The following is a 24,309-nucleotide window of genomic DNA, read 5'->3' as shown; positions in this document are numbered from 1 at the left end:
GGCAAAACCCATTTTCCATGGCATCAGAGTGCAAACCAGTAATTCAAGTTGCCAACTTATCATTAACTCATAGACTCAAGAGAGTTGATTAAGGTATTATAAGGTAAAGTGATATGTGCCCTTGATCACACAGTTAGTATATATCAGGGTCAAGACTTAAATGCCATTCTTCCTGATTCTAAGGCCATCTTTCTGTCTACTACCTCTATTAGTAATATGGTGTCTAGCAAGCTTATTCCTATGAGCCTTTAGAACTATAAAAATCCTTTTTCAAACATAACTTCTACTACAATCATCATTCATTTCTCATTTTGTTTATTCACAACAACACAACTGACATCATCTACCTCCTATTGTAATAGTTACAGCCCTGATCCATAAGATGAAGGTCTACTGTGGTAATCCTGATTTACCTTAGTAAAAGTACTTAGGCTTAGTAAAAACTTCTAAGATAGACATGTATTCTCTCCCATAGTCGTTTCTTCCTGTTTTAAACTACAGATTTATGGAACTCTTTGAGAAACAGTTTTAAAATTTAATTTTAGTTTTTTTGTTATTCCAGAATTGATAACCATCATTACAATGGATGAGAGCCTTTCCATATACAAAAGACAACAAGAAAGATTATATATAAAATTGTATCTTTCTATTTCACACACTTAAAGAATACATAAAATTCACCTTAGTTATAAAATTATCCTTGCTTATCCCCATGTATCTCTGAACTCCTTTCTATTCTATAACACTTTAAGATATTTAAGATGTACCACCTTTTTTTCTTTTTTCTTTTTTTTTGCATCACTATTACCCCATATTTCCTTCTACCTCTTTACTACCTCCTCCTCTACACCCCCCCCCCCCCATAAAAGTGTTCCATTATTACAAATAGTTAAGCAACACAAAATGCACACATTGGTCATGCCTGAAAATGTTCGTTTCATTCTTAATCTCTTTGCATTTGTTCCCTCTCTATCAAGAGGTGGAATATCTGTTTCATCATCTGTCTGGTTATTGCATTGATCAGAGTTAAAGTCTTTAAAGTTGCTTCACTTTTGAAATATTGTAGTTATTTTAAAAGCTTCCTCCTAATTTTTCTACTTCATTTTGCATGGGCTCATAAATGTCTTCTCCAACTTCTCTCATGTGTTTCCTTTGTTATTTCATACAGAACAATTTGTATTCCATCTCAAAAACCAAAATTTGTTCAGCTAATCTCTAATTGATAGGTATCCTTCTTGATTAATTCATAATAGAAAGTACTAATAAATTTTTGTATCTGGATGTGTTCTTTCCTTCCATTTTCAATTTCTTTGCATAGTGTTGTTGTCACTGTGCAAGAGGGTCTACAAGTCTGACTTTTTGAGTATGATTCTGAATTCATTACCAGAATGACTAGAGTAATCCACAGTTCCACCAGTAGTGTATTGATGTAAACAGAACCTTCAAAAACCGTCATCATTATATTTTTGTCATCTTATTTATTCATTCATCCAATAAATATTTATTAAATTCCTGCTATGTGGCAGGCACTGTGCTTTACCCCTAGGTATTCAAACGCAGAGTAAGGGAGGGGAAGAGAGAGAGGAGAAGAGAGGAGAGGAGAGGAGAGAGAAAGAGGGAGGGAGGAAGGGAAATAGGAAAAGGAGAGAAAGATAGGGAGAGAGGGAGAGGGAGGAGAGGGAAAGGGAGAGAGACAGAATGCAAGAAAGAGACAGAGGCCAAGAGAGTGAGTATTAGTTTACAATCTAGTGATAGAAGATGACAGACAAAGGCAGGGGAGAAAAGATAGCTGATGAGGGGACATGATGGAAAAACCAGCGACATCTCAGAAGTATAATCAGATGAGAAAAGAGGAAATGTATGAGCTGAGGTCCTTTAAGTTCCTTAATGAAAGGTTTGGGAAGTCATGAATTCATCCTTCAGTTAAGGGGGCAGAATGTGGGGTTGAAGTGGTATGCAAAGGTGAATTGGATCTTGCAGGATGATTAGGTTTTCCCAATAATAAGATTCATTGGATCATGATTGAGAAGTCAGATGCTCCAATTAATTAATCTGATACTTGTGAGGTGGAATCACAGCGTTGTTTTAAATTGCATTTCTCTTTTTAGTATTTTGAAGCGTTTTCTTTTTTTTCTTGAAAAGTTTCATTTCCTTTGTTGAAAATTGCCTGTTCATTTTCTTTGACTAGTTATCTATATGAGAATCCATTTTATACTCATATATTTGAATCAGTTTTCAAATATCTTTGGTAATTGATCTTTTTGAGAATAATTTGCTACAAAGAATTTTTCCCAATTAGCTTTTCACTTCTAATTTTAACTACATTAATTTTGCTTGTGTAAAATATTTTCCATATTTTACAATTTAAAAAAAAACCACATTTTATTTTCTGTGATCCTTTCTATTACTTGTTTGGTTAAGAATTCTGCCTTCTTTACTGCGCCTATATTATTTATAATATAACCTTTTGCATCTTTGTCATTTATTTATTGTATATCTTACAAGCTGTTAGTCTAAACCTAATTTCTGCTAGACTGCTTGCCCCCCCCCCCACAACTTTTGTGGTATATTGCGGTCCAATAATACCAATAATTGATATCTTTGTATTTATTAAACCTAGTGCTGCTATGCTAATTTGCTTCTGGACCTTGTATACCTAATCTGTTCAATAGCTCGAACTTTTTTTTTTCGTGTCCTTTTTTTTTATTATAGCTTTTTATTTACAAGATATATGCATGGCTATTGTATTGACAGTTGCAAAATCTTTTGGTCCAATTTTTCCCCTCCTTCCCCCCCATCCCCTCCCCCAGATGGCAGGTAGACCAATACATGTTAAATATATTAAAATATATGTTATAAAGAAGGGAAAAGGACCTGTGTGTGCACGAATGTTTGTGGCAGCCCTTTTTGTAGCGGCCAGAAACTGGAAACTGAGGAGATGCCCATCAATTGGAGAATGGCTGAATAAATTATGGTATATGAATAATATGGAATATTATTGTTCGGTAAGAAATGACCAACAGGATGATTTCAGAAAGGCCTGGAGAGACTTACATGAACTGATGCTGAGTGAAATGAGCAGGACCAGGAAATCATTATATACTTCAACAACAATACTATATGATGATCAATTCTGATGGACCTGGCCATCTTCAGCAATGAGATGAACCAAATCAGTTCCAGTGGAGCAGTAATGAGCTGAACCAGCTACACCCAGTGAAAGAATTCTGGGAGATGACTAAGAACCATTACATTGAATTCCCAATCCCTAAGTTTTTCCTGCCTGCAGTTTGGTCACGTATACTTATTTTGTATTTAATTTATACTTTAATACATTTAACATGTATTGGTCATCCTGCCATCTAGGGGAAGGGGTGGGGGGAAGAAGGGGAAAAATTGGAACAAAAGATTTGGCAATTGTCAATGCCGTAAAATTACCCATACATATAATTTGTAAATAAAAAGCTATTATTTTAAATAAATAGATAAATAAAATAAAGTATATGTTAAATACAATATATGTATACATGTCCATATAGTTATTTTGCTGCACATGAAGAATTGGACTTTGAAAAAATGTACAGTTAACCTGTGAAGGAAATAAAAAATGCAAGCGGACATAGATAGAAGGATTGGAAATGCTCTATAGTGATTCACACTCATTTCCCAGAGTTCTTTCACTGGGTGTAGCTGGTTCTATTTATTATTGAACAAATGGAACTGGTTTGGTTCATCTCATTGTTGAAGAGACCTACATCCATCAGAATTGATCATCATATAGTATTGTTGTTTAAGTATATAATGAATTGATCGAATTTCCTAGTGTTTTTTTTTAAACAAGTGTCAAATAATTTTGACTATTTTATACTATAGTTCAAAATCTAGTTCTGCTGGACTATTTTCTTCCCAGTTTTGTTCATTATTTCCTCAGTGTTTTTGGCCATTGGTTTGTATTTGCCTCATTTTATAAAATAACTTTGTCAGTTTGATTGCTGTGGTACTAATTAAGTAAATTAATTTACATAGTACTGTCATTTTTATTATATTGTTACAGCCTAACCACAATTGAGTAATATATCTCCAATTATTTAAAGCTGTCTTTATGTTATGTAGTAGGCATACGTCGAGATGTTTTATACATTGTGAAGTTATTTTGAATATAATTCCTCCTTATGTATTCTTGCTGTGTTTTGTTAGTAATATACAGAAAGGATTATGATTCATATGTGTTTATTTTGTACTACTTTGCTGAAATTGTTTCAATTAATTTTAGTTGAGTCTCTAGGCTTTTTTATGCAGGCCATCATATTATTTGAAAAAAGTGACAATTTTATTTTCTCTTTGTGTATTGTTATTCCCTCAATTTCTGTTTCTTTTCTTAGCTAGTATTCCTAAAACCATATGACTTAATAGTGATTGTTTTCCCCAAATCTTATTGAGGAGTCCTCAAGTATTTCTCCATCACAAGTAATATTGACTCTTGGTTTCTAGAGCAATACTATTTAACAAATGATCAATTTATTCCCATAGTTTTTAATATTTTTTCAACATGAGTATTGCATTTTGTCAGGAGTTTTTTTCTGAAGGTATTGAGATTTTATTTGTTATAAATATGGCCAAATTTTCCTAGTACTTTACCAATCATGCATTACTGATATAATTTCAATATAGTTGTAGTGTATGACTTTTTTAATTTGTTACTGTAACTTATTTTTAAATATTTTACATTAATTAGGAAAATTTGATTGTAATTTTCTTTCTAATTTAAGTATCAAAACTTTTCTTTATCAAAGAATTTCATAAAAATCCCTTCTTTTCTTGCTTTAACAAATATTTTATGTAGCATTGGAATCAGTTTTTCTCTGAAGGTTAGATTATAACCTTGTAAATGGAGCTGGCCCTAGTTTTTTTGGTTTTTTGTTTTGTTTTGTTTGTTTTTGCTTTTTAGGAATTTATGACTTTTTAAATTTATTTTTCTGAAATGGATAATTTAAAAATTCTTTCTTGTTCTGTTCATGTGTTTTATGCCTCTACAAACACTCATTTCATCTATCTTGTTGGCATATAATTTCTAATAATTTTTTTTATTTCTTCATCTTTTATGAATATTCATTTTTTATTTTTGGTGCAATGGATTTGTTTTCCTTCTTTATTAAAAAAAAATTTTTTTGATTAGCAAATGGTTTGATTTTTTTTTTTTTTTTTTTTGGTTTTTCAAGCCAATAGGTTTTTGCCTTCAATTTTGTTTATTTCTTCTTTGATTTTCATAATTTTTAGTTTGCTTTTATTTGGGGTTTTTGATTTCTTGCCTTTGTCATTTTTTTGTGGTTGCAATTCCATATCCAATAAAAAAATATGTTCTTTCTCTCTTTTATTGATGACAATGGTTAGAATTATGAATTTCTATATTTTTTCTACTATTTTTTTGGCCCATTAAGTCTTTAAAATTAAATTGTTTAATCTCTACTTAGAAAGCAGTAAAGTGGTATAGTGGTTGGAATGATGAATCTGTAACCCAGAAGAACAAATTCACATTTGTCCTCTGACACAGGGCAAGTCAACTTTCAACTTCCATTTTCTCATCTATAAAATGGGGGAGATAGCAGCCATCTCCCAGCATTACTGTTAATATTAAAGGAAATAATATTTATAAAGCACTTTGTTAGGCTTAAAGCACTATTATAATAGGTGGTGGCAGTGGTAATAGTATCTTAGCTTCAAATTCTCATTTTTATTTTACTCTGGTCATTAAAGAGTAGGCTTTTAATTTTCTGAATTTGTTTTAGGAGGTTGTTTATGCTCTAGCAAATAGTGCTTCTTTTTTTGTCATATGCAGCCAAGCAATATATATTTTCCTTTTTACCTCTATTTTCAATAATCATCGTCTATCTTATATAACTTTTCAAAAATTCTATTCAAATAACTTACTTCTTTATATTTTCACTAGATTGTCTGGGTCTAAAAGGAATACAGAGATCCCCACCTATTATAATTTTGCTATCTATTTTCCCCTATGATTCCCCTATGATACTTTTCCTTCATATGTTTAGTTGTGATGGTATGCATTTTGGTCCAAATAAATATTTTCTTGTCTGTATTTGCTTTAAGAATAATGTAGTTTTTCTTTCATCTCTATTGAACACATCTTTTTACTGCTTCTTTTTCTGAGAATCATCACCATAATATTACCCAAAATTAATATAGCACTTACTATGCATCAGGCACTGTGCTAAGTACTTTATAATTATTGTCTCATTTGAACCTTATAACAACACAGAGAGATTGGAACTGTTATTTTCCTCATCTTACAAATTAGGAAATTGAGGGAAACAAATAAAGTTAAGTGACTTTCCCAGTGTCACACAGCAAGTAAGTATCTTTGGCCAGCAGTTAACTCAGATCTTCTTGACTCCAGGCCTATCACTATCCACTGCATTATGATTTTTATATTTTATCTTAAACATAATTCCATTCAAGCTCTTTGTTTTAACAATATGTGAATGCTTGTTTGAAATGTTTTTCTTTTTTCTATTTTTTAAACATTTAGATTCTGCTGTTCTTTTCTCATTTACGGATAAGTTCCTCCCATTCACATTCATTATGTGAATCACATTTTTCTGATGATCAGTTGTGTAATTCCTTCTATCATATCCTCTTATAATTTTTTACTTTTGCCCTTCTCTTGGCCCCCAAACTTTTTTTTCTAGGAAGATGATAAAAGAGATGGAATATGATCAGTGCTAGTAATTTATAATTAAAACACTCACTCTTTTTCTTATTTTATTGCTCCCAGATCCCCAATAATTAATTCTTGCCCTGCATTTTCTTTTCATCTCTCCTTAAGATCTACCTTCCAAAGTTAATATTTGTTTTGCTTGTGATTCTTTTTTTCTGAATTTGCTTACTCTCTGAAATCTTCACTTCCACTCTTCCTGTTCCCACCTTTTTAGCAGTTCAAGTTAATATATGTCTATATCGCACCAAAATATGTGTGTATGTGTGTGTGTGTATTCAACAATTTGTCTAATTCAGTTGAGTGAAGTTTACATGACTTTCACTCTTCCTTGATTTTCTCACTATTTGTATATTCTTCTCATGCAGTCCAATTTAAGAAATATTAAGTTCTACCCCTTTCTTCCCTAGTGTAATTCCTTTCTTATTTCTTTTCATTCCTCTTTTAAGACAATAATGACACAATAAAACTACCCTCCTGTCTATCCCTTATATCTTATTTAACTCTGCCTAAGACCATTGGAAGATTTTTGTAGGAACAGTTTATTTCTTCTCCTAATTGGATCTAAGTATTCCATCATCATTTAGTCTTTCCCTAATGTTCAAATATATTACTTTTCTAAGTTTCTCTTGATTTCTTGTTTTCATTTCAAGTTTTTACTTCTTGTCTCTTCATCAGGTCCATTTCTCCCCCCCTCCCCAATAAGCTTCTAATGTAGCATAAATTATTCTTGGTTAAAAACCTTTAGAACTGTAGTCTTTGAATCTCCTGTAACATCCCTGGTCATAGCACTGATGACTTCCATCCCTTCTTGAGTCTTCCCAGTCTTTCTACCTTCTGGAGCTCCAGCCACGCTGAGCATTCACTCCTAGAGGTCAGAGAATTGTAGATGTTAGATGCCCTTGAAGAATGTCTTCTGAATACACTGGCAGTTTACCTGTAATCTTGTTAACTTCCTTGGCAAGATGTCTCTCCCAGTGCCCACAGGCCATCTTTTTGTGCAGTCTTGGACTAGATTCTTGATTGCTACCTGATCTAATGCCCGCTTTGAGATCTTTATTAGACTACATGTGGGAGAGCTGAGCTTTTAGACTTTCCCTGTGCCCATATTAACTAAACTTAAAAATTTCCATCCTCCAAAACGCCTCAACTTTGTTTTCATTAGCTCTTTTATTGGTTTCTCATGTAGTCATTAAATGTTCTGGGGTTATAAGTCAACTCTTTGTAGAGAGACTGGCTTTTCAGATCATCATTAATAATTCATAGACTTCGTGGAATTAGTCTTTTTAAACAAATTTCTGGAATCTGAATGTATGCACTCTTGTTTCAAATTCTGACATGGACAAAAACAATTCTAATGATGGCCTTGCTGCCTCAGGTGATTTGTCCCTTAACAAAGAAGTGCTTGCCTTATATCTTTTTTTTTTTAATGTCCCAAAGAAAGGCAATTAAAAATCTATCATATAGCCTCAGAATTAGTAGTGTTGATTATTTACAGGCTGATGGGAAGAGTTAAGGGGAAAACCATTCCCATTCAGCAGCTAATTGTGGCAAGAAAGATGGATGAGTGTGTTGTTCATCTACTATGGTTTTCCAGGTTTGCCCTAAGGAGTTTCATGAATCTGTTATTAAGCAATGTGTTCCCTACCTCATCACTGAAGTCATAGAAAGAAAGTAAGATGTATGGTCATTGCTATTGAGACTGTGTGCGTGTGTGTATGTTTAATTAAATTGAATTTATCAGAGGCATGGATGCAAATATATGGATCTAAATGTGTATCTGTATTCTTCATCTGCTTATCTGATAAATTCAATTCAATTAAATAAACATTTATTGTCTGCTGCATGCAAAGGCATGTAGGTGTTGCGAGTAGAAATCCTTATCTGGTGATTTTGATCCATTTGTAATATCTTATTTTTTTCCCCTCTTCACAAATTCTATCTAGTAATCTTGAGGGATGAAAGACACACATTTTAGAATTTATTTTAAGTACTAAAAATATAGCTTATATAACCTAGAATTTATGTTAGTTTTTTTGTTTTTGTTGGTGTTTTGGGGGGGATTTTTGTATGTTTTTTTCCCAAAAAAGCCTAAAAGAGAGACTTAACTTCTGTTGTAAAAAAAAAATCAGTCTATTGTGTAATTTCATTCCTCTCAGTTTGAATTTCCTACCAACTCCCACTGGACTCAATATTCATAAAATATAAAGCAGTTAGTTTGATCAGCAGGCAGCTTAATTCCTTTAATTACTTGGAGTCTGTCAATATCCCCAGAAATTTAAGTCCATTTCCTATATGACTAGGGTTTTTTTTAGCCTTGAACTTATTGAAAGATAATGAGAACTATTTTAGAATTTTAAAATAAAATTATTTTTAAACTATGAGTTGCACATAACACAGTATTGTTGCATTTTTTGGAGCAGGATAAATAGAAGATTTTTCTTCAGTTTATATGTCTAATCAAAACTTAAAATGACATTAAATAATTTTTTTTTTTTATATCTGAGTGGTACGCATCCAGTGAGAGCCACAGATGATCAGTCATCCATATAATGAATGACCAATGACTTGATTCCAATAAGCTAGTTGCAACTATTGATTTAAAAAAATTTCTTGGTATGTTTAAAGAATTTAATAGCAGTTTTTTTTTTCTTCTGGTTGAATGTTTTTGCTCCATGGTAATATATTTTGAATTACAAACTGATATTCCCAGTTTGGACAAGGCAGTAGCATATACAAAAATTCTAGAGCCAGGAAAAAATGGAACATGGAACTCGTGGGGTAGAGACACAGGAAGGGAACGTAACAAAGGGCCAACAGGCAACAGTTCACCTAAATTACATAATCTGAAGGAGCCTCAACTTTGAGGTACATAGAGAACAATTTGGACATTATCTTGGTAAGCTAAACTCTTTTACCCTGTAACTTCCCATTGCATTAGTCATGCAGCTGGTTCTAGAACAGGGTAAACCCATATCTACTATCTCTCCTTCTTGGTAGATTCTTAGATATTTAAAAACATTGTTCATGTCCCCCAAGCCTTCTTACATCCAGGTTTAAACTTTCCTAGTTTTTAGATGCCCCTCATATGACAAAGTTATCAAAACAGTTCCAATGAACAAATCTACTTATTTGTTTACTCTTACATGACAAATTAGGTCTACCGTGGAGTGGTCTGGTTTTGTTGTGATATATAAAATCCTGTTTTCTTTTGAGTACTATATTACATCGACTTCATTAATTTATCAAAGGCCTGTTTTTAAATTAGCTTTCCTGAGAATTAAAAAAAAACAAACAAAAAAAAAAAAACGCCTGACAAAGGTAATGAAAGGGGAATGATGGGAAGTGATATTTCTGTTCTTTTCTCAGATTTATTCTGTTTTTACTTCCTATGCCTCCTTTCCATCTTCCTTTCTCATCTATTGAACAAGCCATTCAACTGCCTTACTCTAGAAGAATCTGGTGGCTCAGAGAGTAAGTTGGAAGTCAGGAAGACCAAGTTCAAATCCAGCATCACATACTTACAAATTGTGTTATCCTTGACAAGTCACTTAATCCTTTCTGCCCCAATTTCCTCATGTAAGTTGTGGATAATAATAGCACTTACAGGATTTTTATGAGGGTCAAATTAGATAATTTTGGGGGGCAGCTAGATGGTGCAGTGGACAGAGTGCTGGCTCTGAAATCAGGAAGACCTGACTTCAAATCTGGCCTCAGACACTTAATATGTCCTACCTATGTGACCCTGGGCAAGTCACTTAATCCCAATTGTCTCAGCAAAAAAAAAAAAAAAAAAATTAGCTAATATTTGTATAAAGCATAGTATCTAACACATAGTGGTACTAAATAGTTCTATTTCTATAATACTTATTCTATACTTAATTAATGTAGAACTGTGTTAGGTACTGTAAAAGATACTGAATTTAGATAAGAATACAATATAAACTTAAAAGAGTTTATAGATTAGTAAGAGAATAACATACCAAGAAGGGTAATTATTTATTATACACGATAATACTTCTTAAATGCATTAGAGAATTAAAGAGGAAATTATTGAGGAAGATTTGAGGGAAAAGTTATTGCTAACCATTTTCTCTACCTCAGTACATTTGGATCTAGTGGAAAGAGCATTGAATTTGGAGTGAAAGGACCAGAGTATGAATCCCAGTTTTTTCGTTCTTTTGTAAAATTGGAAGAATTGACTAATTACTAGAAGTGCCTACCAGCTTTAAATCTATGATCATCTCTGTCATGAGATTTGATATAATATGCAATATCTTAAATATTAATATATCTTTGCATTCCTCTAGATTTTTTCTGAGATCATTACAGAGTGAAACAATGATATCATTGTATATATTTATTTGTTATTTCTTATTGGTTCCTTCCTGTGATTTGTTTTGTTTTTGCTTCTTCCCTCCTTCAGTGCTGTGATCTTGGATACCATGCCAGTCTGAACAGAGCCCTAAGAACATATCTCTCTGCAGAGTATAACCTTGAAACCTCCAGACATGAAGGCCTGGATATCATAGAGAATGCAGTTGATAATTTAGAGCCTCGGAGTGATAAACAGAGATTCATGGAGATGTACCCTGCTGCCTTCTGCCCACCAATGAAATTTGAGTTTCAGTCTCACATGGGTGATGAGGTCTGTAATTGCTGTCTGCTTGAACTAAAGAAAGTAATTCTCTTCTTGCCTTTTTCAACACTTGTACCAATCCTGACTACAGTCTTATTCCATAGTTTCACAAAAGGCTATCATTAATGCTTCTTAGTCCCCCCTCTTACATTATTTACAATGTTATACAAAGTTCAACTAGTACTGATTGCCATTTTAAAATGGCAGAAAACTTTGGAGACGGAAAACTATTTTTGTAGAAACCAATGTAATCTTCAATAAGTCATTTAATATATCTGATCCTCAATTTCCCTATCTGTAAAAAGAAGAGTTTGAACAAGTTGTTTGCAACTCTATATAAATGTACCTGTAAATATTTCTGGGTTAGTCCAATGGGACTTTTTGAAAATTTAGTGAGGACGGCACAAAATTTAAACAGATAAACCCCCAGTGAAAAGTACTGACATTAGAATCATATAGATATTGCTTAAATCTCAAGTACCAAAACCTAAGCTTTGGTATTCATTAGATTGTGAGCTCTTTGAAGACAGGGACTGTTTTCTACTTCTCTTTGTATTAGCACAGTGCCTGGCACCTAATAGACACTTAATAAATACTTAAGTAATTGTGATACCTAATTAGCTCAGTGTAGCCCTATGATTCAGCTGATCCTTAGTCTAGTTGAAAGATACCATATCAATTTATCCTAGATTTTTTTCCCCTTAGTGTGACTCTCTTTGAAAGCATTTTTTAGTCATTAAGAAAGTACCTGGAGCAAGAACTTTAAATTAGGGTCTAAAACTCCAGGCATCTTTAAGCTAGGTTCTACCTGGATGCTGCTTTCTTGGTGATACCTGGGCCAAATCACTGCATACAGTTCTTGCCTTTTATGTAAGAGGATCAAATTTTAAATTGAATGATCTGTCTGTTAAAAGATGATGTGTAATGGGGATTTTAAGGAACTGATAGTGACTCATCTGGTATTTAAACAATATAGTAAGAATCTCTGCCTTCTTAAATTCAAACACGGGCCTAATGATGCTTTATGATTCCTTCTTAGGTCTGTCAGGTAAGCGCCCAGCAGCCAGTGCAAGCCGAACTCATGCTCAGGTATCAACAGCTTCAATCACGACTGGCTACACTCAAAATCGAGAATGAGGAGGTGAGATTCTTTCTGTGGTATGTTTTGAAACTCCCATGACAGTTGCAGTGACATTGGTCACTGCGCCACATAATGCATTAAAATATTAACATGCTAAATGAAGTGTCTTTATAATACAAAACATCCACTGTAGTGTTTATCTCTAAAAATAGTAGCATTATATATAATCAGTAAGTTTAACAGTCTTATGTGCCTTCTGTAGCTAAAAGTATTGGTCTTGAAGTCAACACCCAAGTTCAAATCTTAAGTTCATAATAATAAATAAAAAATATATTTGTAATAATAATAAATGTTTAAAATAAATTTATTAATATTTAATCAATATAATTAGATTGGGGTTTATAGTAACATTAATACATTATATAATATATTAGTAATTATATTAGATGTGTACATATGTATATGTTAACATATTACAATATGTTAACATATACATGTCTACTATAATAATGTTAGTCATAAATGTTAGCTATTATTATCACAAAATAATTATCAGAGATCTCTGCACTTAGATATAATTGCATCTCTTTCTTCAAAACATCAGGAGCATGTGATTTTTCTTCCCTCCATCAATCTCTATCACAACCTTCCAACATCTTAGTAGATGTTCTTCATGAGATGTTAATGTCCAGAAGGTCATTACTTGAGCCTTGCTAAATCTAACTAAGCTGGTTCTCAGATGACTGATGTGACATCCATCATTGGGTCTGAATCTTAAGCCTTTTGCTTAAATTATGTGCAACTTTGGAAAGCTTAGCTTAAAGATAGCTTTGAATTCTTGAAGCTACAGATACCAGTACAAGTTTAAGAAAGTTCTACGAAGTTGGGAAAGTTCTAGCTTGTGGCTTTAGTGACATCCTATAGTTACTAACCAAGCACAGGCTTAGTAAGATACAAATAGACCCATCGACCCATCTTTGAAAGTTGGCTGGTGGGTCACGATAACCAAAAGATTTATCACATCAGAAACAGATTATGGGTGTGGGGATGGAGAAGGAAGAGATTGAATATGCCAGCCCCTTCTGTTTGTTTAGTGGTGGTGATCAAATAGCAGAAAATAAGGCAGGGGGGAACTAAGAATGACACCATTTTTAGACACCCTAAAAACATTAATTACTTGCTAATACTTGAAAAGTGCAGGACAGGTAGGTAATGCAGTAGATGAAGTACCAGGACCAGAGCCGAAAAGATTTACCTTCCTGAGTTCAAATCTGGCCGCAGACACTTACTAGCTGTGTGACCCTGGACAAGTCCCTTATCCCTGTTTGCCTCAATTTTCTTATCTGTAAAATGAGCTGGACAAGAAAATAGCAAACAACTTCAGTATCTTTGCCAAGAAAACCTTAAATGGGGTCAGCGTCAGACATAACTGAAAATGATTAAATAACTGCTATTTTAAATGTATACAACCCAAAACCTAATCAAAACACTAAGGGGAGAACTGAATTGCGTACATATATGAACATTCTTATTTTAAGCAAAACCTAGAGATTTTACATTGTAGCGCAAGTTTTCCCTATAAAGGAACACTGAATGGGTGCTATCTCAGACAAACTGAGACCTAGAAAAGACTTTAATCTAAAAAAAAATCAAAGTCACCCACTGCATCCCAGGCCATCACCAAGACTTTCATTTTGCCACCAGAATCCAATGACTGGAGGAGAGAGTGAAGCTGACAACATTGTGCTCACTTAAATCCAATTCACTTGCAAGTCAAGTCATCGGTCTTGTGATATTAGTAGTCCTCTTCAAATACTAAGAATGAACAACATCCTAAATAATCAAGAATCAAAAAATAAGAGAGACCAAAAGGCTGTCAGACTGCTTAGGAATCTTATGATCATCATGATTACTTTCTCAAGGAAAGTACTAAATGTAAGAAGTACCAAACACCAGGAAAAAACTGAATATTAACATGGAAGTGACATCAGAATCCACTGGCTGTGTGCAGTTGTATCTTTGTAACTAGTACAAAAGTGAAAATCAATACTAAATTAGGGAAGGAAAGGGTTTATAAAGATGAAACTATGTGCAGTTGCTACAACTATTTAAATATTGGGAAGGGGCAAAAGTAAAGATATTTACTCTAGCTATCAATATTTCTTGGGGATATATAACTGACACAAAATAGTTGTCTCTGTTGCTCATCATGTTTTACAAATTAACTTGTCTTAGTTGGTACAGTTTGTAATTACTGCATCTCTTTGATTGGGCAGGAAGATCAAATGTTTGCCAGCTAAGGCAGTTTCTGGGTTCTTTTGGTTTCATAATTGTGATGTGATTTTTTTTTTAAGTGAGCTGGTTTTAGAACAAGAATGTGGCTTAAAAAGATGGAAACCTCAAGTGTCCCAAAAGTCTTATTGAAGGTTTAAGTTACTAAAGCTCAGTTAAAACTTTTCATTAAATCATCCTTTATTACACAGGTATCTATAATTATTACAAATAGGAAGGTCTCTGATGCATGCTTTATGAAAGATGTGTGGAAAAACATGAATCAGAATCACAAAGGACTGAGAATCTGGAGATGAACAGCTTGGGACAATCTACATTCAGTTCCCACTTTGAAGGAATCATAATTTCTGAACCATTGATGGATAAATGTTGAAAGTGTTCCCCATTTAGACACAACCCTGCTTTCTATTATGAGACTCGCCCTATGTCAGACCACATAAATAATATTCATCATAAATGCTTAAGATCTTTAAGTTTATGTTTTATTTCTGCTTTTCCAGAATAGTGCATGGCATGAGCATAGGCCTATACTTTGACAATGAACATGTGTTCCATAAAATGTGGAATATAACATAATTCATCCTATCAGTAAATTAGCAAATATTTGTTAAAGTACCTACTATGTGCCAAATACTGTGTTGGACACCATAAAAGTCCTTGTAAACAAGGAGCTCACGTTTTAATGGGGGAACCAATACATGTATGTTCTGGTGAATCAGACAAGGTAATTTTTAAAGAGAAAGGAAAGGTTATGGAGGTTTTCATTTTTTACAAGTATTTCATTTGATTCCTGCAAGGGAGGTGCCATTGTTGTCTATATTTTATAATTGAGGAAACTTTTATTTATTATTGAGTTTTATTCTATTTTTACTTATATTTTGAGGCATACAGAAATTAAGTGACTTGCCCCAGATTACATAGCTAGAAAGTGTTTGAATTTGAAGTTAGTTCTTTCAGACTCCAGAAAGTGGCCCATGAACTGAGTCTTGATGGAAATAGTTTTCAAGTATAGTTTTCAAGCAATGGATATATTTCCCAGGTATGGAGGAACAGTATAAAGGTGGGAAATGGAGTAAGGAACAATAAGAGGGTCAGTTATGACTAAACTATAAGGTGTCATGTGTGAAGAGGAGTGATATCTAATAAGGCTAAAATCATAAGATGGGTTCAGGTTTCACAGGAATTTAAATTTCATGAAGAGATTATCTGTTTGCTCTTAGAAGTAATTAAGAGCTCCTACAGTTTGAGTAAGGGAAATGTGCATGTTGGGAAGTCACTAGTAACTGTGGGAAGGATAGATTGGAATGGGTCAAATTTTAAGGCAGGGATCCCAACTAAGAGACTATTGTGATAGACCAGCCCCAAGATAAAAGGAATATGTGAAGTGACCTCTATGTAGATACAAAGAAAATGAGGGTTGCAAGAAATGTAGCAGATGTAGAGCAAATACAGGTGTGTGGAGTGAATGTGGAGTTAAAGATCACAATGAGATTGTGAACCTAGTGATTAGAAGAATGCTGATTCTAAGGATCAAGTTCTCTTCACTAAATGTGAGATGGCTATGGGACTTTCAGATTAAAATGTCTGATGGGTATTTGGTGATGTAGAATTAGAGCTTGGGAGTGAGTCAGAATGGATATAGAGACATGAAAATCATCCACATAGAGATGGTAATTAAACCTGTGGGAACCTGATGATTCTACAAAATGAGAGAAGGAGGTCCAGGAACATTGATTCAAGGACCTTAGAGGCCATTTAGTCTAACTCCTTAACTACTTGTATCAGAAGTTAATCTAATTAAATCTAGTAAATGCCAAAATAAGAATTCTGAATAGTGAATACTTTTCAGAAATGATTTTATACCATATGTCATTTTAGTCCTATTTAAATATTTCTAATGGTACGTATATGTATATCTTCATTGGTGTGTATGTGTGTGAACATTTCATATCCAATTTATTTGGATTTCAATCCAATGTAATTTCCTGACTCCCCTTCTAACTCCAAAAATCGGGCCACCCTTATTGAAATTGGTGAATTTATGTTAAACTCAAGGTAATTATGCTTTTTGAAACACACACACACACACACATATATATATATATATATATATATATATATATATATATATATATATATATATATATATATATATATTCTAGCAATTGAATCTTTCTTGAAACTAAAACCATTGGCTTTCCTTCTGGGCATAGCACCACATAGCTGGGGCTTTGGCCAGTCTCCCAGTGCATTTTACGAGGTCCCATTAAGCCTAGATTTTGTGTGTCCAGGAACTTTCAAGCATAAAAAATCCCCACACATACCCTTATTATTGCTGCTATTATGGAACATTTACTCAGCTCCCCAGGCAATGATGTGGATAAGCACATAGTAGTTACAAACTGAATAAGACAGGCAATACTTTGAATGTTAGAAACAAACTTGGAGAGGAATTAAATATATTTCTTCTGATGTTTCTGCAAAACACATCCAGAGTTTTATATCTTTTGTTGTAAAAATCACATTCTTACAGAATTTCCTTCTCACAAAGAGCAGTAGGTAACGGAGGTTCTAATGGCCTTCATCCAGGGAATAAGTACATAGGCTATGAGTATAAGGGTGGGTACTTTCATTAGAAAAGGGTCCATCAGGCAGGTACCCCCCTCTTTATCACTAGAGAAGGCAGCATGAAGTCATTTTATGTTGGCCCAGCTTCCATTCTCTCTAAATACCAATTGATCTTAATCTAGTAGGAAGGCTTGGAAGCACTTTTAGCTTCACACCGCAATAGCAGAAGCAAAATCTTTTCTTGTATTTTCAGCTGTAGCTATTTATAGCCTGTTCTTCATCACTCTGTTCCTGAGTACACCTTATTCCACTGAAGGTATTCTAGTCCAGCTGACTGGAATAAATTAGAACACTCCATTCTGGGAAGAGAGAAGATGAAGGGTAAATCGATCATCTAGATTTATAAAATAATTTATGTTATAGATAGGGTGAATGTGCTCTTTTTCATCAGACCCTAGGAGATGTGAATTACAGAGACCTTGAAAGTAGTTTGAGGACAAACAAAAGGAATTGGGAATTATCTTAGTGAATCTATGGAGTTTCTTAACCCAAAGAAGTGGTATAGGCTAAAAATAAAAGTTGAGGAAATGTTTGGATAAAGTAATGAATAATGAATTTATCATGGTTATGATGTTTATTGCTGATTTAAAATTTTAGATTTGCAGATTCAACCTTTAAAACAACTGTTTCTACCATATGATCTAAACTAGGAAACATATGTTTTTCCCTGAGATGCAGACTCATTGGTTTATAAATTTGAATTTTTAATTTTTTTTTGGTTGTCAGAAATAGGGGACGTGTGGTATTGGTTCTGCAATTTCATTAGTATCAAACATTCCCAGATGAAGAAATTCCCTCTACCACATACAGATTAGCACCCTCCCTGCAATTTATATCTTAGTCTAGAGCAGTGGTTCTCAAAGTATGGTCTAGAGAATCCTGGAGATCTCTGAAACCCTTTTAGAGGGTCTGCAAATTCAAAAATAGTTTTTATTTCCAATATGGTAAATGTCTATAAATATAATCCAGATAAACAAAAACGCTTTGGAGAGATCCTCAATAATTTTTAATAGGATAAAGATACTGAAAACAAAAGTTTGAGAACCACTGGTCTAGAGTCTGAATTTGTATGCAAGAATTTATTGAGGAAGAAAGAGAAATAGTCATGTGTTATAAATAACTATTTCAGTATAACCATTTTCTTTTGTAATCCCTTAGATTTTATTTTATGCATTTAAAAGCTATAAATGACAAAGGGGACAATGACCAAAAAAAGTTAAGAAGCTCTGACTTCAGAAGTACTGAGAGTATTATTAGCCCAGGGTCCCATAATGGGTGTCAATATGGGTCAGTGTGTGGTATTTGAACTCAGTTCTTCCAGGCTCTAAGACCAATTTTGTGACCCATATACCATGATGCTTATCAGAATAACTGAATTCATACGTTAGCAAACAATTTTTTTTGACCTAACATTTTAATTAGTTAAAAAAAAGTGTTATTTTCTCTTGAATGAACAAAAAAATTAACTGTCAATTTCTTGACACATGAGATACTTCCCAATGAATAGTCAATCCCCTTTATAATTTTTTTTTAAAAAATAGTTTTTTTTCCAAACCAATGTATAACAGAAAGTAAGGGCTTTTACTTTTTAAAACTTTTAAAATTTAATATTCCAAACAATATCTTACTTTTTCCCAATTACATGTAAAAAAAAAACTATTTTAACACTTTTTTCAAAATTTTAAGTTTCAAATTTTCTCTCCTTCCTTACCTTTCACTGTCCTTGAGAAGACAAGCAATTTATATGTTATATGTGTGGCAAATTCTAAGATGATGCCATATCCTGAGATGGACTTTTAAAGAAAACAGTCTAGAGTAAAATTTGGTATCTCTCCCCACTAAAACTTATATCAGCTTTCTATAAACTTCATTTTATATGAAGTCCCTGGTGAAGAAGTAAAATTATTTTTTACTTGAAAAAGGGACTTGTTGGGAATTATTGCTTAGAGGAAATCTGTCTTCCCAGTAATTTGTCCTTATTTGGACGCTGGTTCAATATCAGAGTACCTCTCTGACCATTTACCTTTCTGATGTGGCTACCAGGAGGAATCATCCCTGGGACAGACCTCTTTTAAAGCTTACTGCTTAAGCAGTTCCACATGAATTTCTATTTCTTTTAGTGAGATATTTTTTTTCTTTTTTTCTTTTCTTTTTTTTTTTTTTTCCTGAGGCAATTGGGGTTAAGTGACTTGCCCAGAATCACACAGGAAGTGTTAAGTGTCTGAAATCAGATTTGAACTCGGGTCCTCCTGAGTTCAGGACTGGTGCTCTATCCACTGCACCACCTAGCTGCCTCTAGTGAAATCTTTCTTCTTCCCTTTCCCTATATGGCATAGAAGAAAAGCCAAGAGACAAATACTGAGAGTATAACTTCCCCCATGACAAATTCTCTTTAAATTAATTTTGGCCAAAAATAGTGTGTAATTTTTGGCCAAAATTAATTTATATATATTATATGTATAGCTTTGTCAAAAACAGGTCCTTCCAGATTAACTTCATTTTTGAGATAGGATTTCTATCACTTCTTTTTTCTGTTTTTTTGGTTTTTTATTTTTAAATCTCTCCCATGGTTTTTCTCTTTTGCTCTGATTTTTCTCTTCCAACATGATTCTTAAAGCAATGTGTGTTAAAAATAAACCTACTACAATAGAAAAAAAGATAGGATTTCTGAACTGATAAATATAGGAATACTATACAAGTAGTTTACCTAAATTTCAGCACTGTTATAATAAAATATTCTACACTATTCTTTTGGAGAGCATAGAGAAAAGTAGATTAGATGATAATACACTTAAAAGGATGCAGAATTTCATTAGCTGACTAGACTCAAAGAGTCTCTGTTAATGGTTCATTATTAATGTGGAAAAGCCGAGGAATTTCTACTGCTGAACATTTTATCAGTTCTTTTGATAAAGGTTTACATGATATGGCATCAAATTTCAAATTTACAAATTAAAAAAAAAAAGAAAACTAGGAAAATTACCTACCACACTATTTGAGAGTCAGAATCCAAAAGAGATCTTGGTAGGCTAGAGCACCAGGGTAAATCAAATAAGATAAAATTCAATTAGAATATGTGTGTGTATACATAGACATATACATATATGACATACATAACATACATATGTGTGTATGTATAAAATCTATGCATGTGTGCATGTGCCACCTCTCATTTGGATAGAAAATCATTAACTTTACATATCTGGAAAGGAGCTGGAAGCAGCAAGGCCAACAGGAGACAGCAGTATGTTATGACTAAGGCCATTTTGGATTTATTAAGAGAAACACAGCTTCTGGAAATAAATTATGTGATAGTCCCATTCATTATATTCTGACCTCATCCAGGATATTATATTCAGTTCCAGACTCCCCAGTTTTAGAAGCAGTTTGATAAGACGGACACAAGCAGGTTGATAAAGGAAGCAACCTGAATCTATCTCACATGAGAATCAGTTAAAGGGGCCCATGGATATTAAGTTTGGAGAAGAGATAACTTGGGGGGGGGGGGGGGGGGGGGGGGACATGATAGTTGTCTTCCAAGTATTTGATGGTCTTCATAAAAGAGAACTTAGACTTGTTCTGTTTAGTCCCAGAGGAGAGAACCAAGAAAAATGGTCAGTAATGATTGTAAAGAGGAAGCTTTAGACTTGAAATCAGGAAAAACTTCCTATCTCGAGATGGTAGAGATGTCCATTCAGAGGTTGGAAAATCATCTTTTGGGTATGGGTTGCACTAGATGGCTATTGAGGGTACCTCCAACTATCAATTTAGATTAAAAAAAATATGTAAAACTAAGGAAATGGGAGTTCTCTAAAGGATATATCCACTCATAAAATCATAGCCCATAAAGATATGATCTCTAAGTATTTCTTGGGATGCATACCACTTGAGAAGAAAAGGACATTAGCTTCCCTTATGGACATTTTCTCTTGAGACAATAAAGAGGCAGTTAGAGCAGATGAGCCACTAGCTTTGGAACTTCCTCCAGTGATCTTCCTGAAGAAAGAAAAAAAAAATCCAGCAGTTTTCAAAATGAGTCTTTCCCAAGGGAACAATTTATCCAGTAATAGTATTGTAAAAATAAGCAACATTAAAGCTCTGACCATTACAATGACCAACCATGATTCCAGCAAAATGCTACTCATGTCCTGATAGAGAAATGTTGGTCTAAAGATGCAGAAGGAGATGTATAATTTTGAATATGGCCAGTTTGGGAATTTGTTTTGCTTGACTACATTTGTTACAAGGGTTTAATTTTTCTTTTTTTTAATCTGTTGGGATGAGAGAAGTTAGGAGGGAAAGAAAATAAATGCCTGTTCATTGAATATATATCTTGTATGTATATATACACATGTATACACACATGTTATTCTTCTTAATGTGTGGCCTAGTAATAAATTTAACCTCTAAGTCTTTAATCTTATTGGGAGGTCTTGATGTCTTCCTTCTTGAGACTTTTGTGTTTTCAGCCACAAAATAAAGATTTCTCCTTTCCACTACTACTGAGAAGTTGCCAGGAATGTTACATGAACTGCTTCATCCTTTTTTTTTCTCCTGTAACTTATAAATATGGCTTTTATATGTAAGCTTAAGTGTGATTCTTCACTGAGACTATCCTATGGGATAATACTCTGCAACACAAGACAAGCCATCTCATGTTTCTCTTCAGTTTTATATTCAAGTGAACAATTCAGGATTGAACAGCTAAATCAGTTGCCCTGCTCTGTAGTTGCCCTACAGAGTCAGCAAGGTCACTTAGGCTAATTGGGAAGAGTTATAAACTGAGAGATTTCTAACATGTTATATAAATAAGTGCACATGTTTGTATGTGCACGTGTGTATATCTGAATACTCTACAGAACATCTTTTCAAAACAACAGTAAAATTGCTTTTAAAAGATGTAAGTACTAAGGGCAGGGAAGGAAGGGAGGGGAAAAAATTTTGGAACTCAAAATCTTACAGAAGTAAATGTTGAAAGCTATTTTAACACAAATTGGAAAAAAAAAACCGACTACTAAATAAAAATCTAAAATAATGACCTACATCAAATTGCTTGCTGCCTTGGGGAGGGGAGAGGAAGAAAAATTTGGAACACAAGGTTTTACAAAGGTAAATGAAATGTTGAAAACTATCTTTGCATATATTTGAAAAAATACTATTAGTATTTTAAAAGAATAAAGTGAAAGAGGTAAGTACTACTAGGGTAAGTACTATAGTAGGTACTTCTATAATCTTTTTACAGAAAATGAAACCGAGACTTAAGTTTTTATGACTTGTCAATAGTTATATGGCTAGTTAGTGGCAAAGTCAGGGTTTGAACTCAAAGAGTTCCTGAGTCTATTCAATCCACTGCACTAACTCCTTCCCAATATCTAATAGTTGAAGACTCTTCCCTTCTTAAATACACAGAGATGAGAAATTAAGGAGCTTTCACCAAAGCCCATGGCTAGTTAGTAGTCCTGCCAGAACTAATTAATATCCAGGTTTCTAAGGATGGGTTTTTTAGGGGGGGTCTGTTAAGCTATCTCATGCTATTTTGTTGCCTATGTCTCAAATACAGCGCAGTCCAATTACTTCAATTTTCCCTTATTCTTCATGTCATTTCCTAATCTCTTCACTCTACTGTGTTGTTGTGGTTAGTATTTCCTTCCTATGATTTTTTTTTCTGGTTAGTATTTCCTTCCCATAAGATTTTTAAAAAAATTGTATCCGTGTCCCCAGGTTAAAAAAACAACGGAAGCCACGTTACAAACAATACAGGACATGGTCACCATTGAGGATTATGATGTCTCAGAATGCTTCCAGCACAGTCGGTCCACAGAGTCCGTGAAATCTACTGTCTCAGAAACATACTTGAGTAAACCCAGCATTGCTAAAAGAAGAGCCAATCAGCAGGAAACTGAGCAGTTTTATTTCATGGTACGTCATTCATTTCCCATCTCAAGATAACACAAGGAATTTATTTTAAAATGACTTTTTGTGATAATTTTTTAAAAAATAATTCTTGTGCAGAAATTCAGAGAATACCTGGAAGGCAGTAATCTCATCACAAAACTTCAAGCCAAACATGATTTGCTGCAAAGGACACTGGGAGAAGGTAAGCCATGTAAAATAATCAGGAAGGAGGTGCTTCATCAGAGATAAAAAAAAGTGGTCTGGAATTGGCTTTTGTATACATAGCTGTAGGAGAGGACAAGTCACCAGCCTTAGTTTAATCATCTGTAAAATGGAAACGGCGATTCCCAACCTTAATTGCTTTATAGGGTTATCATAAAACAAATGCAAACCTTCAAATGCCATGTAAATATGAATAATAGTAACCAATCTATACACACGTATTTATGTATTTCTAAATACAAAGACTACTTAGAAATGTATTCTAATACATTTATATATATACTTATAAATGTCCATATATGTGTGTGTGTGTGTGTGTGTGTGTATGCAAAGCATAATTTGCATATATGTAAACATCCATTAAATGTTCCCCAAACTCCCCAAGAAGATTGGTATTTTTCATTTTTTTTTTTGTTTGTTTTGTTATTGAATTGTGGGGGTTTTTTGGCAAGGCGTTTGGAGTAAAGTGACTTGTCCAGGGTCACACTGCTAGAAAATCTGATTTGAATTCAGATGCTTCTGCCATTTTTCATTTTGTATCACTACTCTTATGCACCGTACCTAGCTCATAGTAAGTGTTTGACAAATATTGAATTGAATTAACTACATATCTAAACAAAAGAAGGAGAAGCTGATGAGCATATATTAATAGAAAAGGGGGAAGGGTTGTGTAGATGGTGTTTAGAAAAAGAGTTTTGGTGATACAGTCAATGTGATCTCATAGGGATTTGTGCTAATAAACTACTCCCAACTTCCCAAGTCTATAAACTCTACACACTTGCTGACCCCTATCTTACTTATCTATCCAATAACATATTT

The 24,309-nt window shown here is 33.6% G+C and overlaps 1 protein-coding gene across 4 annotated transcripts in view; it reads left to right on the top strand.

Moving 5' to 3' along the window:
• Nucleotides 1-24,309, top strand: part of SRGAP1 (SLIT-ROBO Rho GTPase activating protein 1) — a 290,112-nt gene that overhangs the window by 210,736 nt on the left and 55,067 nt on the right. For all 4 annotated transcript variants that reach the window (XM_031940927.1, XM_031940925.1, XM_031940926.1 and 1 more), the window contains exons 7-10: nucleotides 11,160-11,381; nucleotides 12,412-12,513; nucleotides 23,095-23,292; nucleotides 23,386-23,470. In XM_031940927.1, coding sequence (XP_031796787.1) covers nucleotides 11,160-11,381; nucleotides 12,412-12,513; nucleotides 23,095-23,292; nucleotides 23,386-23,470 — 607 coding nt within the window. The remainder of the gene's footprint in view (nucleotides 1-11,159; nucleotides 11,382-12,411; nucleotides 12,514-23,094; nucleotides 23,293-23,385; nucleotides 23,471-24,309) is intronic.

This window comes from Sarcophilus harrisii, chromosome 5, assembly GCF_902635505.1.
Source record: "Sarcophilus harrisii chromosome 5, mSarHar1.11, whole genome shotgun sequence".
In the NCBI taxonomy this organism is placed as follows: Eukaryota; Metazoa; Chordata; class Mammalia; order Dasyuromorphia; family Dasyuridae; genus Sarcophilus; species Sarcophilus harrisii.
Note: the sequence above shows the minus strand (reverse complement) of the source record. Positions and strands in the feature narration are given on the sequence as shown.